Raw genomic sequence first — 21,157 nt, 5'->3', positions numbered from 1 at the left:
ATCCATTTTGTTACAACCTGTGATCAATTTTATTTGGCAATCGCCAATGGCAGTCAGCAGGGTTAAATAACATCAGTTGTTCGACCTGTTAGTCAAATGCGTTTTGTTTAAATATACTTTTTCACTCTTTTGCACAGGCACTTGTTTCTGTCAATGTGGGGTTTACTATCCATACCAGTACAAAAAAAACACAAGGTAGCTAACGGAAATTTTCAATCTGTTCACTTCAACCAATATTTTTTTAATTTCCCTTGACTTGTTCACGAATAAAAGTACACCAGTCGTTCGGTAATTGACTTATCTTTACAATGAAACAACTTTCACGTACCTTGAGAATACCCCTCAAACAGAATAACACACTTGAGATGAGAATTATTGACCTTTTTCCAGACCATTGAATTTGTAAGGACTAAACTTCCGGTTAACTTAGGAAATGAATATAACTGTGCAATCTCATTGGTTTAATTCATCTGGTTACCTGTTTATTTATACTAGTTACCAGCAACCAGAAAAATGTGACCAATGGGATTGCACAGTTATATTCACTTCCTAAGTTAACCGGAAGTTTAGTTCTTACAATTTCAATGGTCTGGAAAAAGGTCAATATTTCTCATCTCAAATGTGTTATTCTGTTTGAGGGGTATTCTCAAGGTACGTGAAAGTTGTTTCATTGTAAAGATAAGTCAATTACCGAACGACTGGTGTACTTTTATTCGTGAACAAGTCAAGGGAAATTAAAAAAATATTGGTTGAAGTGAACAGATTGAAAATTTCCGTTAGCTACCTTGTGTTTTTTTTGTACTGGTATGGATAGTAAACCCCACATTGACAGAAACAAGTGCCTGTGCTCTTTTGGTCTTTTGGAAAATGTTGTTTGTGCTGTTTTTAGACCCTTCTACAACGAAATTTGTTTGACATGCACACGTATAAAAATTGCGGTTTTTATCCAACGCAGTCATAGGTTTGAACGTAGTTTTCAATTTAGACTCGCAAATATATATATATATATATATTATTTGATATACTAGTACTACTATATTGATTTGAATTGCCAGTTTTATTTGATGACCCCCAGATTGATAAGTTATGTTTTCTGATGTCATCCTCTTTAAATAAAGATTATTTATTTAGTTATTTGTCAAACTAATTGATATAACAGAGGTAATATACTGTAGATTATTTTTATAACTCTGGTCACATATGTTGCATATGAACACAGGCATCATAAATATAATATTGAATAGACGTACACACAAGTACGATCAATTTTTGACAATTATGATTATATTTTCAGTTTCGATTTGAACTGCACAGTAGTACGTTTACAATATCACAGCTGATTTTACATTTCTAGTATATGCATATAGTAGTGTACTAACAATATCATATCTCGTTTTTACTTTCTAGTATTTTTAATTAATCTTTAAATACAGTTTACGATGCGTATTGACGCAATTTTATTCGTCATAGTGTTTACCATAAAATTACAATTTGTGTTGACGGACTTTTATTCCTCTATATTTACATTGACGAAACTTTCTGAAAACGAATCAAGACTTGTTACAGCCCTTCGGAGATTTATAGCAGCACAGGAGACTGAGGGCCAAAGTGTAGACGGATTTCTTATAGAGTGAGGCACATATACTTCGTTTATTGTGGTGGTTCAGGGATCATAAATTTGTAGTAATCGTCACTGTAGATAATCAACAAGTTGGCGCACTGTAACAGTTAAGTTGTCAGTAAAAACATTTTCTAGCTTCTTGCAAATAAAAATACTTTAGCGTAAAAATATATATAAAAATTTATTGCAAGATTATAAATGTAAAAATATATGCATGTAATTATACCTTTATACCTTTATACCTGGTTGATCCTTTATTTTGTTTTTCCTTTCTTAAGTTAAGTTCTGTATGAAAAATAACGCTAACTATTGTTTCAAAAATCAAATTATTGTAGTTTATACAGCAATTGTAAGGCTTCGAACACAAAACATTATAAAACACTTTCAAACTTCCTTAACTTCTCAGCCTGGATAGAATCATGGTCTACATGTATGAGCTGTTAATAATAAGCTTTTGAATTATTAATGGAAGTTAAAATATAATGCAAAGTTTTTGGTTGGAACCTAACAGAAGACGAACTTATAAAGATGTACTACATGTACAAGTCTATCATGGCAACTTGTCCAAACTTCCTTTTCGTGTACAATGAGCCTGAATCTCAGACTAAATAAAACAAGACAAACAGATTGGACTAATCAAACGAATCAAATTAAACAAGTTTTAAAACGAATCAAATTAAATCCAGAATACTATCCTCCTATAAATATTCACACAGCTATTGTTTTTAAAGAAACAGAAGATATAAGACAATAGAAAGAGAAGCAAATTCCAATGGTGAAATGTTGATTTCCGTCTTATAAAAATACAAATGTGTATTGTGCTTCCAATTTAATCAATTTAATTTTTCTCATTGTTGAAGGACTTACGGTTGTCTTCATTTGAACTTTTGTGGATAGTTTTCTCACTGGCAATCTACGTATTTTTGTATTGCGAATGAGACAAATTTAGGGAAATACCATTTGATTTTTTTTTGGGGGGGGGGGGGGGGGGGGGGGGGGGGGGCTAGGATGAAAAATGTTGTTCTGCTTTTTTTTTAGTTGTAATCTCTAACCTGCCTTTTTATTTTTTACTCTATTCGGTCCTGCCTTTTTTTTTTACTAGTTTATCCTGACTTTTTTTTACACAAATTGTCATCCTGCCTTTTTTTAACCAAGTTGCTCATCCTGACTTTTTTTAACTCAAAACTCCTGTCCTGTCTATTTTTTTCAAATTTCATCCTAGCCCCCCCCCCCCCCTAAAAATTAAATGGTAGCTCCCTTAGACAGTGGTCGAACAAATGGCGTAAAAGTTATAACTTAATGATAATTAATCTTCAGCAATGATAATTAAAATGTGCCATATTTGTATTTTTAAAGGTTTCTAAAAACAACGGAAAAGACTGTTGAAGATGCTAAACCCATACATAGCCCGATAGATGCCTTCCATTTACTGAAAAGATGGGTTGACGACTGGGAGAAATGTTTCGACATTGCATTGTGTTCAGAATGCGAAATTGATGAACCAGAAATAGGTTAGGAGATTTAGTACTCCTTTAGGTTAGGAGAATTTAGTACTCCTTTAGGTTAGGAGAATTTAGTACTCCTTTAGGTTAGGAGAAATTAGTACTCCTTTAGGTTAGGAGAATTTAGTACTCCTTTTCATCCTGTGTTAAATCAACTTCAAATGTTCATCCATATTTTTGCCATGGCGGTGTCATTTAACCTTCGACTAAATTGAATATATTGTGTAAACTTATAATGTATCATAATTTAGATAAACTATTGTTGTCTGCTGCTCTCAGAATGTTGACAGCTTCAAATGTTGCTATGTTTTAGCCAAATTGACTGCTGTTATGTATTTGAAAGGTCTATTTCCCTGTGATAAACAAAAACAAAAACGTTTCTTGGAGTTATAAGTTATAAAACAGATGTATATGGATTACATACACATCTATTAAAAAGTATGGTGATCCTCTGGAGTTTCAAATTACATTTGGCACAAAAAACTATTTAAATCTATGCATAAATTGAAGAAAAATTATGATTACCTTCTTATGAGTGGACAAATATACTATCATGACAGTATGATTTTTATAATACTACAGAACTGGCTGAATTTGTACTAGTCCAACTAATATACTTAGTTTACCCTCTTTGCCTTCTAATTTTTATTTATATTACTAATGTTTAAAATCAATAAATTTAAGGGCAAATATTGTGGAACCCACTCCATTATAAATAGTTAACATCAAGGTTTTACACAATATTTGTAAAAGGCACATTGATAACTACAATTATTTTCTAGAATTTAATACAAGTCGGAGTATGGTTGAGAGTCGTCTTGGCGGATGGCCACAGCAGAGTGATTTGGATGCTACGGTTGACGCCATATTCCGTCTTTGGGATGTGTATGAATTCGATTTGCGTGATTTTTTACGCGGGAAGATATTCAAGGTAGTCTATTTCATTTTTGCATGCAGTCGGTTTATTATATTTTAGACAAAGAGAGTGTTAAAATATTTATAAAATAAATATTTAATTGTTCAACTGTTCAAAAACACAAATACATGTAAGAATTAATAGCATAATATGACAGGGAAATTTCTATATCTATCAATATAATTTTTTTTTAAACTTGAAAAAAGGAAAACCACTTTATTAATGCCCGTATATAAAAATAAACTGAATGTCAATGCATAAAAATTATACTATTTTTTAGTATATCTATTTTAATATTTATTTTTTTTAAAGTTTTCTTGTATAGTCTTCTTGACGCTTCTTGTCGCGTCTTGTCTCTAATTAGTGAGACCAATTTCATTAGATATAAGCCACGTTGTTGTTCATAGCCAACCGATTATGTGTATTTTTATCAACAAAACGATCACTAAAAAATCCCATCTGTTGTTTATTGACTGCATTGAAATCATTTGTAATGTTCAATAAACTAGTTTTATTAGTAAATTAATATTTCTAAAGAAAAGATGATTATCACAACAAATGTATATCAAATAGTAATGTTTCCATTTATCGATTTTCCTTCCATTTCCATTTCAAATGATCTACTTATTAATAACTTCGTAAAACCCATTTCAAGAAATTAAAATGTTATATTTACGTCGTAAGATCTTTTACTAATACATGTTAAAAAAAAAGGATATGATTTTGCCTGGCATTTAATTCAATTCGATTCAAAGCTTCATTTATAGTCGGCATGTCACATAACAAAACAATAAGCTCTTTGAGCTGTTATAACCGACAAATACATACATTTACATAATAATCATTCACATTAAAACATGAAAGACATGAACACAAATTTCATGCACATCTAGGCTGAACTTATTTAAATACTTTATATTTTAAACATGCATGCACTAATATGGAGAAATCAGCCGGGCCTAAACGTCATAAAACTTACGAGTCAGTTTCATATTATACTCATACTTCAAAATCAACCAATCAAAAGGCTGGATTTCACGTTTCGAGCTCGATTTTTGACTGAGCCAAGTTTTATGACTTCAAACCCTGGTTTGTGACAGTTTGTGCTATAGATTGGACAAAATACTAAGAAGAAAACGTAAAGCTGGTGATGATACAGCTCAAAGTCCTTCCAAAATTATCCGTTCTGTGTTGCATTACATGGATGAAGCATACCTAAATCTGAAGACATTAATATCGTTTCAAATGATATTGATTTAAAGAGGAAACGCACGAAGATGAATATTAAGACAAATAGATTTGAAATTTTAAACAGTTTAATGATGAACATACAAACGGAGGAGGTACACCTTCATCATTCGTAAGTTTCTTTCGATCAAAAGTCATACACTTATTTTTATTTTCACTCAAATGTCCTACACTTGGCGCTCAAACCTCCTTTTGATCGCTCAAATGTTCTGCAATTTCGCTTAAATGTCTAATGCAGCGCGGAAAAACAGTGTCACACGCCTCTTTTAAGTGGAAGCATATGGCATGTCAATAAAATACCCGATATGTTTTACACAGCGCCCAATACTGGTGAAATTAACGCTATCACCTTCGTAATATTATCTTTCAAAACGGGTTTTCTTCTTTACAGTATCAAACTGAACCGTTGACCCCGTTGGAGGTCATTTCCATTGCTAACAAAGCAGAAGATGCAAAGAACAGTTATAATTCAATAAAATTCCTAGAAGCTTTGTTGCATGACATTGAAGACGGAGCCTTGCCTGATAGCCCCGTGGGTACAACACAATTGGCTAGAATGATCGCCTCTGCCTATAACAGGGTAAATTATTCAGAACAAAATTATGTATATCTGGTCAATTACGCTTAGGTTTGACATATTCATTAAAGATTTTATTTGGTCTTGTTATCTCACGTTTTTGAAGATATTACATGTGTTATACTAGAAGTTTAACCGTCAAATTGGATATTCTATTGTACACACCGAAAATCTCATAACAATGGTATGCCAAACGTTAATATGTAGTCATTTGAACATATTCAGCTAATGTATCATAGATATAGGAAGATGTGGTGTGAGTGTTAACGAGACAACTCTCCATCCAAATAACAATTTAAAAAAGTAAACCATTATAGGTCAATGTACGGCCTTCAACACGGGGCCTTCAAGTTGGCTCACACCGAACAACATGTGTTTTTTTGCAAAGGTATAATGTTTAGCGTTAAGGTTTATTTTTTTCACTTTAAGAAAACCATGGTACTTAATCAAAAACTGTCCATTTTTTTTTTTTTTTTTTTTATTTAAAAGAGAAGCAAAAGCTACCAACGAGACATTCGAACTCACAAGTCGAAAACAAACCGAAAGGCCATGTCAAAAAAAAGAAAAGACAAAACAGACAAACAACAGAACGCACAAAAATAACATAGACAATTATAGACAGAGCAACATGAACCCAATCCAAATCTGGGTTTTATCTCAGGTGCTTTGGAAGGGTAAGCATATCCTCCTGCTCAACATATGTTACACGTCATGTACATCTTATGAAATATGTCTTATGAAAGATGTTGATAAGGTACATCAAGTGATAAGGCATTACTCTATAAAAAAAAATATGTGGTATGATTGCCAATGAAACAACTCTCCACAAGAGACGAAAATGGCATAGAAGTTAACGCTTCTTAATTATTAATTTCTATGTCATTTTGGTCTCTTGTGGAGAGTTGTCGCATTGGTAATCATACCACATCTTCTTTTATACAGTCAGCAGGGTTAAAGAACATCAGTTGTTCGACCTGTTAGTCAAATGCGTTTTGTTTAAATATACTTTTTGACTTTGTTGGTCTTTTGGAAAATGTTGTTTGTGCTGTTTTTAGACCCTTCTACAACGAAATTTGTTTGACATGCACACGTATAAAAATTGCGGTTTTTATCCAACGCAATCATAGGTATGAACGTAGTTTTTAATTTAGACTCGTTTATATATATTTTTTGGTTGGGCATGTATCATATTTTCCCTCCGGTTTATATGATCCGTTCATCCTATATTGACTCTTAAATTCAAGAGTCAATCTTAAATTGAGAGTAAATTATATGGCCTTCCAAATACCGTTTCGATCTCTAACATCACTGAAAAGACATATATTGTCGAAATCTAGATCTGGTGTACTAAAGAAATATTGACACCGAATGTTTGTGGCGCAACATCGTGGCCACAATTTAACATTTTTTTTTTCTGTGACGTATTAAATTTATATTAAGATCCAGTTTGTTACAACTTGTGATCAATTTTATTTGGCAGTCGCCAATGGCAGTCAGCAGGGTTAAAGAACATCAGTTGTTCGACCTGTTAGTCAAATGCGTTTTGTTTAAATATACTTTTTCACTTTGTTGGTCTTTTGGAAAATGTTGTTTGTGCTGTTTTTAGACCCTTCTACAACGAAATTTGCTTGACATGCACACGTATAAAAATTGCGGTTTTTATCCAACGCAATCATAGGTATGAACGTAGTTTTCAATTAAGACTCGTTTATATATATATGTATAGAGCCCAGGTGGTCGTGTGGTCTAGCGGGCCGGCTGCAGTGAAGGCGATTTGGTGTCACGATATCACAGTAGCATGGGTTCGAATCCCGGCGAGGGAAGAACCAAAAATTTGCGAAAGCAAATTTACAGATCTAACATTGTTGGGTTGATGTTTAGACGAATTGTTTATATATATACGAGTCTAAATTGAAAACTACGTTCAAACCTATGACTGCGTTGGATAAAAACCGCAATTTTTATACGTGTGCATGTCAAACAAATTTCGTTGTAGAAGGGTCTAAAAACAGCACAAACAACATTTTCCAAAAGACCAAAAGAGTGAAAAAGTATATTTAAACAAAACGCATTTGACTAACAGGTCGAACAACTGATGTTCTTTAACCCTGCTGACTGCCATTGGCGATTGGCAAATAAAAGTTATCACAAGATGTAACAAAATGGATCTTAATATAAATTTAATACGTCACAGAAAAAAAAAAATTGTTAACTTGTGGACAGGATGTTATGCCACAAACATTCGGTGTCAATATTTCTTTAGTACACCATATCCGGATTTCGACAGTAAATGTCTCTTCAGTGATGTTAGGGATCAAAACGGTATTTGGAAGGCCATATAAAAAGTACCCTCATTTTTAGAGAAAGTACCCTCATTTTTAGATTAACTCTTGAATTTTAAGAGTCAATATATAGGATGAACGGATCATATAAACCGGAGGGAAAATATGATACATGCCCAAACAAAAAAATATAAACGAGTCTAAATTGAAAACTACGTTCAAACCTATGACTGCGTTGGATAAAAACCGCAATTTTTATACGTGTGCATGTCAAACAAATTTCGTTGCAGAAGGGTCTAAAAACAGCACAAACAACATTTTCCAAAAGACCAAAAGAGTGAAAAAGTATATTTAAACAAAACGCATTTGACTAACAGGTCGAACAACTGATGTTTATATATATATATTCATAAAATAAAATAGTAAAATAAGTTAAAAAGTTAACAGTTCCATTCAATCGATTTCATCCTTCCATTGGGACTCTTCAGGATAACTCATATGGCGTCGTTATGGGCGACGTCGTTAAGGAGGTTTGTGACGTTCCGTCATTGTTCGTTATTAAAAGTTTTCGGGATTTAATTTTGATCGGAACGTTGTGATGAAATAACGTTCCATATCCTTTCGATAGGCTTCATCCCGTCTACATTTAAAAATGGGTATTATTTGGAAACGTTTTTTACCACAAGTGTCAAGATGGGCACTTATTGGCGAGTTTCTGTATTGTGGGTGTTTTGTTTGTTCTTTATGAACTCGCACCCGTTTACAGAGGCTATTCCCGGTCTGTTCAATATAATTTTCATGACAACCAGGACATGTGACGCAGTAAATAAGATTTGTTGTCTTACACATCATATAAGCGTTCACATGAAATTTTCTGCCATCTTTAAATGTTTTCATTTTTCCCGTTTCCAAATATTTTATATCTTGACCGCAAACACCGCATCTTGAATCTCCGCAAGATTTTATTTCAAACTCACTAACCTTCGGTTCGAATCGAGCTCTGGTTAAGTGTTTCTTTAAATTTTTAGGTTGTCTGCGGCTGTAGATCAAGTTTCCTTCCGGTATCAATTTTTTTTTAATTTCATGTAGAATCGGAAGGTTTGATTTTATTGTATTAAACACGTTCGAAAGATACGGGTCATGTGTACTGACGAACGGTATTTTCTTTAAGTTTTCATCTGTGTCTTTTACTTTCGGAGTTCGTAATTCTTGAAGTGTGAGAAATTTTAATTTTTGTATTCCACTTTCAATTAGTCCCTCTGGGTACAACTGTTGTGTTAAATACCATTTTAATTCCTTCAAACGTACTTTTCGAATATTTTTGTCCGATACTATTGCACAAATTCGCCTGGCCATACAGTAAGGTATATTTCGCTTTGTATGGGACGGATGACACGAATGAAAATTTAAGTATTGATGGGTGTCTGTGGATTTATAATAAATGTCCGTTGTTATTTGTATGCCTGATTTTAAAATGAGGATATCCAAAAATGGTAGTTGTGTACCACTGGTTTCCATGGTGAATTTAATTGACGGTTGATCAGATCTTTAAATTTGTATAAATCTTCTTCTGATCTACTCCAAAATATTATGCAGTCATCTAAATATCTTTTCCAAAATTGAATGATATAATTACTAAACTTTTGATGGAGTTTGACTGATATTTGTTGATACATTTGTTGCTCCAAATATCCCATCACTAAATTGGCGTAGGTGGGGGCAACTTTAGCTCCCATGGTTGTACCTTATATTTGTCTCTATTTGTTCCCATCGAAATAAAATTTATTTTCTTCTAGCACTATTTTGATAGCCTCTAGTATGAAGTTTGTTTCAAATCTACTGTCAATTTCATCCCGTTTTTCTTCGATCCAGTATTTTACGGCTGTAAGACCTAGATCATGGGTAATATTTGTGTAAAGACTTGTAACATCAAAATTTGTTAATAGTGTTTCTTCCGGGACTATGGCAGGCATGTGATTTAATAATTCCATATCATCTTTGATATAACTCGGAATTAACGGACATATATGTTTGATGATAAGATCGATAAAATGACTAAATCTTTGAGTTAATGATTCCGGTCCGGCTATAATTGGTCTTAATTTCAGATCGGCAGGACGGAATGTTACAACGTAAACATTGTTTTGGTCGCGAACAGTATTTTGTATTTTTGCACTTTTATGTACTTTTGGAAGTCCATAAAAAATACTTTCTTTCGGATCAAAGTCACACAAGTACGCTATTTCCTTCTCAGTTAGACATTTATCGTAGTCTTTTATCAGTTTCTTTAATCTCTTTTTCGTTGCTTTATCAGGGTTATTTGTTATTTGTTTGTAGTATTCCTCATCATTAAGCTGTTCCATTACTTTTTCTTTATAAAAGTCGATATCCATAATAATGATGGCTCCTCCTTTATCTGCTTCTTTAATGATTATGGAGTCGTCATCTTTTAGACTTTTTAACGCATCCTGTTCATTTCGGGTTAAATTCTGTTTACATTTTTGTGTACGGACGGGAAATTTTGTTATTGTCTCAATGTAAGTATCTAAATAATCATATCTGCCCGGCCTTGGGGTGTAAGTTGATTTGTTTCTTACAAGAGATTTATCATCGTCCTTTTTATTCCCGAATTCTTCTTTTTAAACGGAGGCGTCTAGAAAAATTGTTGATATCAGCTTTTAATTCCGGAACATTTGAATATGGAGCGGGAGCAAATTTAAAACCTTTTGATAACAAATAAATTTCATTTTGGTTTAATGTTATTTGTGAGAGGTTTATAATTTTGGGGTCTATTTCCGGTTCTGACCGTGGGTTGTAGTTGGAATCGGGTCGGGTGGTTGTAAGTTTTGGCCTCTCTCTGTCGTGCACCTCTTCCTCGACCTCTGTTGTTTCCACCATGTTTGGTGATGCTCCCACCTCTACCACCGCGATCAGAGTTATCTATTCTTCCACGACCTCTTCCACGTCTTCCTCTGTGTCCTCTGCCTCTATTATTTACAACTTTTCATTCATCATTACTTTGTTGTAAATGTTCTGGGGATGGATTGCGGCTTTGAGTGGTCGGTCTATTTGATGATTTATTCCTTAATGAGGTGTTGTCTATTTTCTTAAGAGTTGATTTAGAAGCAACAGCGGCATAAGTTCCAGTATTTGTATTCTAAAGCAACGAAAAAGAGATTAAAGAAACTGATAAAAGACTACGATAAATGTCTAACTGAGAAGGAAATAGCGTACTTGTGTGACTTTGCTCCGAAAGAAAGTAATTTTTATGGACTTCCAAAAGTACATAAAAGTGCACACTGTCAAATACAAAATACTGTTCGCGACCAAAACAATGTTTACGTTGAAACATTCCGTCCTGCCGATCTGAAATTAAGACCAATTATAGCAGGACCGGAATCATTAACTTAAAGACTTGGTCATTTTATCGATCTTATCATCAAACGTATATGTCCGTTAATTCCGAGTTATATCAAAGATGATATGGAATTTTTAAATCACATTCCTGCCATAGTCCCGGAAGAAACACTATTAACAAGTTTTGATGCTACAAGTCTTTACACAAATATTCCCCATGATCTAGGTCTCACAACCGTAAAATACTGGATCGAAGAAAAACGGGATGAAATTGACAGTAGATTTGAAACAAACATCATACTAGAGGCTATCAAAATAGTGCTAGAAGAAAATACATTTTATTTCGATGGGAACAAATACAGACAAATTAAAGGTACAGCCATGGGAACTAAAGTTGCCCCCACCTACGCCAATTTAGTGATGGGATATTTAGAGCAACAAATGGGACAAGACCCCTAATGCGCCTTGAAATGAGGAACACAAAAGTCACGTGTAAACAAAAAATCTCTGTGTAGTGATATTTAACACATTTCTATGATAAACAAATAACTGAGCTGAACCATTAGTGTTAATTTAGAAAATAAGGGAACACAGAATAAATGTGTAAAAACCATGGAGCTATGAAATGTGTTCAAAGTATTAAAATTTCAAAGAACTTATTGTGTTAAAATTGGATTTTTTTACCATGAGGAGCGACATCGCAAAAGGATACTCGGGGTTTGCTAAATTACGGAAAAATGAATCACACTTCGTACCCCGAAAATTTAACCACATATGTAAAAATGTCTCAGCTTCGAAACAAGCCATCATACATATACAAGTTTACGATATGGGCTGAGCAACAGAAGAAAACGTTACCATTACGGCCAATGGAATAACAATTGCGCATATTGCCCCATCTTGTGAGAAAGGATCCAGAGATGTCTTAAGCTTATTTCACCTTGTACACCACAGAAAATTGTTAAAATGATGGTTAGTAGTTTTTTATTTATACCTAGTTATCATAAATGATTTCAGATAAATATTATTGATAAAGAACAGCAAAAATTCAATAAAATTTTCACTTTTAAATGCATTACTGGCACGGGGCTGAACACTTTTTTTAGGCACAGTCATAACTTTGTTTACCCCCGAGAGATCCGAAATGAATTGTTTATTCAATTGAAAAAGGCAAGAAAAAACTTACATGTAATATAAATAAATTGTAAGTACACATGACACAATATAGTCTTTGTTATGCAATTATCACTGTGGTCTACAGGAATAGCTTATAATCAAGGGAGATAACACACTTCACACGAGTAAAGTGAGATACATCATACATGTGCTTTTATCCAATGATTTGACCCTGGTCAGTAGATATCATATACAAATAAACAGAAAAAAAACATGTACATGTATTAAGAAAATCAGGAATTACTTTTGTTAATGCACACGAGCAAAACACAAGATATTGTCATTTCTCAGTGAAAAAGGGGGATGGCCAAACCTTCTTGAACACAATATTGCTATTCAACTACATGTATTAAGCTAGTTAGCTACTACTCATTGCTTCTAATATAAACAGTTTAAATGAAGGTGGCTCAGCCACAAGGGAGAAGCATTTTGCTTTCTTTGTGATAAAATTTTCAAGAATTAGATTGTTCTCTCTCAATAATCATGATAAAACTTATGTATTTAAATTAAATGATAACACAGTTTGAGTTAATTTTTTTTGTCTTATTTCAGTTCCAGACATATCATTACTTTTAAATATGAGATGACAAACTAAAGGTTTTAAAAAGTCCTGAACAACTGGTAAGCATTTTGATTTATCAGGTAAGCTCTAAATTATTTATTTATGGTATTAGTGCAAATGAAATTACAGTCGGTATTTTAAAAATATGCTTATATGAAAACTGTTGCTATGGTCTTGCTATTAAATGAAAAGGCTTGGTTACTGGTCTTTTCGACTCAACATTTCGAGTTAAATCTTGCGTCAACTGATTCTCATGTAACACTGCAAACTCTATTTAGCACTATTTTGATCTGTCATTATTTAATGACGCCATAATACGTGTGATGTCACAATGTTTCCTTTAATACCTCATGTGGATTTCTCACTGATAAAGGGTTTTCACTGAAATACATGTAACAAGCCTTTTTTTCTCAAATAGAATTATGTGAATGGACAAGTTTTGAAAATTTGCACTTCATTGCACTCTAATTACATGATAAGAATGACTTTCCCAGTAGTTTTGAGGGGTTTCCACAGTATTATATACCTGATGTCCACTAGTAAGAATATTTATTTTGCTGGTTTTTTTTTTATGAAATCTACATTTTTGCATAATTTCTCTGTCAAAATGCACTTTAAGACACAAGAAAATGTTATAGAATGCTTTAATAGGGTCTGTGTATTGTTATTTAAGGTTATCATCAGAAGTTTTGTCCTTGTTTTGACTAGTAAAGGTATACTGGAAGAAATTAATTATACATGCACGTTGTATTAAAAATAAATGAATATAGCGATAAAAGTGTCATTGCCATAAAGTCCTGAAATGACTTTATTTTTTTTCAGAAATGGACAAAAATACACAGATTTATTCAGAATGTCATACCGATGAAGATCACCTAAAAATATTTCGAAAAATCAGAACTATGGATTTCAATATGGGACAATACCCCTAATGCGCCTTGAAATGAGGAACACAAAAGTCACGTGTAAACAAAAAAACTCTGTGTAGTGATATTTAACACATTTCTATGATAAACAAATAACTGAGCTGAACCATTAGTGTTAATTTAGAAAATAAGGGAACACAGAATAAATGTGTAAAAACCATGGAGCTATGAAATGTGTTCAAAGTATTAAAATTTCAAAGAATTTATTGTATTAAAATTGGGATTTTTTACCATGAGGAGCGACATCGCAAAAGGATACTAGGGGTTTGCTAAATTACGGAAAAATGAATCACACTTCGTACCCCGAAAATTTAACCACATATGTAAAAATGTCTCAGCTTCGAAACAAGCCATCATACATATACAAGTTTACGATATGGGCTGAGCAACAGAAGAAAACGTTACCATTACGGCCTATGGAATAACAATTGCGCATATTGCCCCAAATGTATCAACAAATATCAGTCCAATTCGATCAAAATTTTAGTGATGATATCATTCAAATTTGGAAAAGATATTTAGATGACTGCATAATATTTTGGAGCAGATCAGAAGAAGATTTATACAAATTTAAAGATCTGATCAACTCCTTACATCCGCTAATTAAATTCACCATGGAAACCAGTGGTACACAACTACCATTTTTGGATATCCTCATTTTAAAATCAGGCATACAAATAACAACGGACATTTATTATAAATCCACAGACACCCATCAATACTTAAATTTTCATTCGTGTCATCCGTCCCATACAAAGCGAAATATACCTTACTGTATGGCCAGGCGAATTTGTGCAATAGTATCGGACAAAAATATTCGAGAAGTACGTTTGAAGGAATTAAAAGGTTATTTAACACAACAGTTGTACCCAGAGGGACTAATTGAAAGTGGAATACAAAAATCAAAACTTCTCGCACTTCAAGAATTACGAACTCCGAAAGTAAAAGACACAGATGAAAACTTAAAGAAAATACCGTTCGTCAGTACACATGGCCCGTATCTTCCGAACGTGTTTAATACAATAAAATCAAACCTTCCGATTCTACATGAAAGTAAAACTATGAAAAAATTGATACCGGAAGGAAACTTGATCTACAGCCGCAGACAACCTAAAAATGTAAAGAAACACTTAACCAGAGCTCGATTCGAACCGAAGGTTAGTGAGTTTGAAATAAAATCTTGCGGAGATTCAAGATGCGGTGTTTGCGGTCAAGATATAAAATATTTGGAAACGGGGAAAATGAAAATATTTAAAGATAGCACAAAATTTCATGTGAACGCTAAGATGACGTGTAAGACAACAAACCTTATTTACTGCGTCACATGTCCTGGTTGTCATGAAAATTATATTGGACAGACCGGGAATAGCCTTTGTGAACGGGTGCGAGTTCATAAAGAACAAATAAAACACCCACAATACAGAAACTCGCCAATTAGTGCCCATCTTGACACTTGTGGTAAAGAACGTTTCCAAATAATACCCATTTTTAAATGTAGACGGGATGAAGCCTATCGAAAGGAGATGGAACGTTATTTCATCACAACGTTCCGATCAAAATTAAATCCCGAAAACTTTTAATAACGAACAATGACGGAACGTCACAAACCTCCATAACGACGTCGCCCATAACGACGCCATATCAGTTATCATGAAGAGTCCCAATGGAAGGATGAAATCGATTGAATGGAACTGTTAACTTTTTAACTTATTTTACTATTTTATTTTATGAATATATACATCTGCACATGTGAAATTTATTTTTTACGCCTATATATATATATAAGTACGTCCGAGTCAGTGACAACCCTACCACAGATGTATCCATCGGATCGCCATCATTGATGGTGATACATGGCTGTGTACATAATGTATATACAACTCGTCTAAACATCAACCCAACAATGTTAGATCTGTAAATTTGCTTTCGCAAATTTTTGGTTCTTCCCTCGCCGGGATTCGAACCCATGCTACTGTGATATCGTGACACCAAATCGCCTGCACTTGCAGCCCTCCCGCTAGACCACACGAACACCTGGGCTCTCAAAAAAAGAGCTTTCGGTGGGCATGTGTTACCTTTCCACGTCAGTTTAAATCTAGCGGCGTACTACAGTTCATGATATATAAGGCATGAAGATGTTATTGTTACAGATCAGCTAAATTATCTATAGTAAAGGATCCTACAAATTAATGTAAGATACAGTCACAGAAAATAATTATATTCATAAGTACGTCTGAGTCAGTGACAACCCTACCACAGATGTATCCATCGGATCGCCATCAATGTATCTTAAATTAATTTGTAGGATCTTTTACTATAGATAATTTAGCTGATCTGTACCTTTAACATCTTCATGCCTTATATATCATGTACTGTAGTACGCCGCTAGATTAAAACTGACGTGGAAAGGTAACACATGGCCAGCGAAAGTTCTTTTTTTGGGAGCCCAGGTGGTCTTGTGGTCTAGCGGGACGGCTGCAGTGCAGGCGATTTGGTGTCACGATATCACAGTAGCATGGGATCGAATCCCGGCGAGGGAAGAACCAAAAATTTGCGAAAGCAAATTCACAGATCTAACATTGTTGGGTTGATGTTTAGACGAGTTGTATATACATTATGTACACAGCCATGTATCACCATCATTGATGGCGATTCGATGGATACATCTGTTGTAGGGTTGTCACTGACTCAGACGTACTTATGAATATAATTATTTTCTGTGACTGTATCTTACATTAATTTGTAGGATCCTTTACTATAGATAATTTAGCTGATCTGTAACTTTAACATCTTTATGCCTTATATATCATGTACTGTAGTACGCCGCTAGATTAAAACTGACGTGGAAAGGTAACACATGGCCAGCGAAAGTTCTTTTTTTGAGAGCCCAGGTGGTCGTGTGGTCTAGCGGGACGGCTGCAGTGCAGGCGATTTGGTGTCACGATATCACAGTAGCATGGGTTCGAATCCCGGCGAGGGAAGAACCAAAAATTTGCGAAAGCAAATTTACAGATCTAACATTGTTGGGTTGATGTTTAGACGAGTTGTATATGTATATATATATAGCGATCCGATGGATACATCTGTTGTAGGGTTGTCACTGACTCAGACGTACTTATGAATATAATTATTTTCTGTGACTGTATCTTACATTAATTTGTAGGATCCTTTACTATAGATAATTTAGCTGATCTGTAACAATAACATCTTCATGCCTTATATATCATGTACTGTAGTACGCCGCTAGATTAAAACTGACGTGGAAAGGTAACATATGGCCACCGAAAGCTCTTTTTTTGAGAGCCCAGGTGGTCGTGTGGTCTAGCGGGACGGCTGCAGTGCAGGCGATTTGGTGTCACGATATCACAGTAGCATGGGTTCGAATCCCGGCGAGGGAAGAACCAAAAATTTGCGAAAGCAAATTTACAGATCTAACATTGTTGGGTTGATGTTTAGACGAGTTGTATATATATATATATATATATAGGTCACCGTTCGGCCTTCACTAGTGGGTTGGTAATAGACTCTGAACTAACCCCGAGACATTACCAAATTCAAAACTACCGGTCATTTAAAATTGTCTTATCTTGAATCTTGTCCGAGTGTGAAATTGTGAAGTTGAGATGTTTTTCAATACAAGGGAACCAATGAGAATAAAGTAGTGTTATCTCTTTTTGCATGTATATTCATACCTTTCGTATAAAACCTTAATTACCGGAAAAAAAATCTATTTTTCAGAACAACATGCCATGGAAGTCGGTAGATCTTTTGAAGGAACGTGCAAAAGAAGGTATCAGATCTTTGTAAATTTTTATGCTATTAATTGTATTTTCTAAGCTTTGAACATTGAAATTCGGTTGATAATATGGAGGTTTGTATTCAGTGGCGGATCCAGAATTTTCATAAGTGGGGGACCACTGACTGCCTTCAGAGGACCAACTCCAGTCATGATTCAGTGATTCCCCAATTTTTGTTTTGTTATACATTTACATTAAAATAATTAGGCGAACGATACATACATGACAGGTGCCACGTATGGAACAGGGTCTGCCTACGTTTCCGGAGCACCTGAGATCACCCCCAGTTTTTCGTGGGCTCGTGTTGCGTAGTCTTTTGTTATCTATGGTGTGTCTTCTGTACTAGTAGTGTATGTTTGTCTGTCTATTTTTAGCCATGACGTTGTCAGTTTGTTTTCTATCTATGAGTTTGACTGTCCCTCTGGTATCTTTCGCCCCTCTTTGAGAAAACTGTATGTATAAAGCTTCCTTTGGGGACTATTGATTATTTAATTATGTTTTACATTATATGTATTGTCATATGTATCCTTTTTTTCAGAACCAGAAAATAAAAGACTCCAGAATGATTTTAAGTACTTTGAATCTCGAGCAAATAGCATAGTCGAAAATGTGACGGTGTTAGAAAAACCCAATACAAATATTATTTTGCTGATGGCATTCACGAGGATCTTTTACGAGGAGGAAATGATTAGGAAATATAAAGCTTTATGTAGAAAGAATTTGAAGGTAATGCTGTACAGTAACATCTGGCTAGACCGAATCCTGAATAAACTGAAAATCCGTATAAACCAAACATGTTTGTATGTGGCCGATGTTCTATTTTATCAGGTTCACAACGCATACAATTTGATATGCTGGTGCGGACGAACATGTTTTGTTTATACACTTTTAAGTCCCGTTCGGTTTAAACAGTTTTCACTGTATCTGTTTACTGATTATTGGTACATGTACCAATGATCCATTATAACGCCAATTTCATTAATTCGTCTGGATTTTAAAGGTAATTCTCCTCAACTTCGTACTTTATTTGGTTATTTAACTTTTCTGGATTAGAGCGTCACTGATGGGTCTTTTGTAGACGAAACGCGCGTCTGGCGTACATACTAAATTTAGTTCTGGTATCTATGATGAGTTTATATGATTTCAAGTTTTTGTCATGATGTTGCCTTGCAATCAAAATAGAATGTCTTTTTAATCATTGTAAATATATATACAAATTTTTCTTTTGTGTATTTTTGGTGCCACATTATTACAGCTATATCCAAAGGTAATGATACAATCATGAGTTAGAGTTACATCTGAGACGTCCTACTTCGAATTGAAAATCTTTTTCCTGATATTTAAAGGTCCATCAATTAGGGAGCTACCATTTGATTTTTATGGGGTGGTTAGGATGAACAATTTTGTCCTGCATTTTGTTTTAGCTGTAATCTCTGTCCTGCCTTTTTTTTTCACTCTGTTCGGTCCTGCCTTTTTTTTTTAATTTATCCTGACTTTTTATTTTTGCGAGTGTCTCATCTTGCCTTTTTTTTACTCATAACTCCTGTCCTGCCTATTTTTTTTTTAAATTTCATCCTAGCCCCACCCCCCCCCCCCACCCCCCCCCCCCCCCCCCACTCCCCCCACTCCCCCCATAAAAATCAAATGGTAGCTCCCTTAGAAAAAGTTAAGTTATATTTCATAACCAAACTCTAAAATTTGATAATATTTTTTGTTTTCAGAGTCAAAAAGCTTTATCCAAGCTGTTTTGCTTCTACAAGACGACTGCTATTCCAATATTCCTCGTAAAAGCTGAGTTGGCGAATATAAAACCAAATATATATTTATTTCATGACGTAATATCTGACAACGAAATCACCTTTTTACAGAATACTAGCAGCGAAATGGTAAGTATAAGTCAATAATCGTGCTTATATTTTGTGACTTTTATATTAGTCAATACACAATACACAACTTCTTTAAATATATATTTTAGATTAATTTGTATTCGTGTAGATAGGAACACAGACTTGAAAAATAGCTAGATTCTAACGGGAAAACTTACACTAAAATTTATGAAAAAAATGAGGATTTTTCGTTCCCTATTGCTAATTTTCCTTTTTTGGATTATGATGTTCTGCTAACACCATTTTACGTTGTTCAAAATTTTCAACCGCTATGCCCGTATCTGTCGTGACGTTTTTTAAAGTAATATATGCATTACTGGTGAATTTATCAAGCCAGGAGTGTTGTTACCACAAATAACGTTAAACCTTTATCAATTCATACATAGGTATAAATATTTGGTTTCTAACCTTGGTTGTTCCTGGAGAAAACATTATTTCAAACGACAGAGCACATCCTCATTTTAACAGAGTTGTTGCAAACCGTGCCAGAAATTTGGAAATTATCTTTGTAAACTAAGCTATAATTACTGTTCTATTTAAATGATGTTTTCCCTTATTTAAAAACAAATCAAAATATGTCCCTATTCAACATGTCTGCTCTAACCTTGAAAAGGCCTAGATAGACAGCGATATATTAATAGATATTAGAAGATATGATATGAGTGCAAATGGGACAAAAGAGGGACGAAAGATACCAAAGGGACAGTCAAACTCATATATCAAACTGACAACGCCATGACAACTCTCCAACCAAGTCACAATTTATAAAAGTAAACCATTATAGGTCAAAGTACGGTCTTCAACACGGAGCCTTGGCTCACATCGAACAGCAAGTTACAAAGGGCCACACAAATAACTAGTGTAAAAACTATTCAAGTTAAACAGGAAAACCAACAAGCTAATCTATATAGAAACGAGGAACCCTTACGAACCACATCAACATACGACGACTACTGAACAGCGATCAATTAACTGCACCAGATTATTGTGTTTTTCCTCTTTCATTTAGTTGACAAGGTCTACAGTTCTTCAAGACAACCATAAAGGAACCATGACCGAAGCTGAAAACAGAATAAGTAGGACGTGAGTTTAGCTGCTAACATATAAAGCTTTGAATGAATATAAAACAACTCAGGAAAATTATCTCAAATATTTTTCAAATTCAAAAAACACCTTATTTATTATCATTTAAGCCGAATGATACTACTGCATCACTAGCCTGTCAACACCAAGGTTGCGAATTCGAAATCCGCATTAGTTTTTGATCCAATCTGTGAATGGATTGTCAGTTTACCTACCGATGACCG

The 21,157-nt window shown here is 34.2% G+C and overlaps 1 protein-coding gene across 1 annotated transcript; it reads left to right on the top strand.

Moving 5' to 3' along the window:
• The first annotated feature begins 1,439 nt into the window (after positions 1 to 1,439).
• Positions 1,440 to 20,973, top strand: LOC134699829 (uncharacterized). The gene is made up of 8 exons (XM_063561239.1): positions 1,440 to 1,630; positions 2,978 to 3,132; positions 3,906 to 4,054; positions 5,679 to 5,867; positions 17,906 to 17,957; positions 18,503 to 18,690; positions 19,686 to 19,850; positions 20,860 to 20,973. The coding sequence occupies exons 1-8, from the start codon at positions 1,440 to 1,442 to the stop codon at positions 20,935 to 20,937; spliced, it is 1,167 nt and encodes a 388-aa protein (XP_063417309.1). The 3' UTR covers positions 20,938 to 20,973.
• The last annotated feature ends 184 nt before the right edge of the window (positions 20,974 to 21,157 follow it).

The sequence above is a fragment of the Mytilus trossulus genome, unplaced genomic scaffold (assembly GCF_036588685.1).
Source record: "Mytilus trossulus isolate FHL-02 unplaced genomic scaffold, PNRI_Mtr1.1.1.hap1 h1tg000085l___fragment_1__unscaffolded, whole genome shotgun sequence".
Taxonomy (NCBI): Eukaryota; Metazoa; Mollusca; class Bivalvia; order Mytilida; family Mytilidae; genus Mytilus; species Mytilus trossulus.
Note: the sequence above shows the minus strand (reverse complement) of the source record. Positions and strands in the feature narration are given on the sequence as shown.

Coding starts and splice junctions, on each gene's coding strand:
- LOC134699829 (XM_063561239.1), top strand. CDS start 1,440: ATGCGTATTGACGCAATTTTATTCGTCATAGTGTTTACCATAAAATTA. Junction 1,631..2,977: donor GTAGACGGATTTCTTATAGA/GTGAGGCACATA, acceptor GTATTTTTAAAG/GTTTCTAAAAACAACGGAAA. Junction 3,133..3,905: donor AATTGATGAACCAGAAATAG/GTTAGGAGATTT, acceptor ATTATTTTCTAG/AATTTAATACAAGTCGGAGT.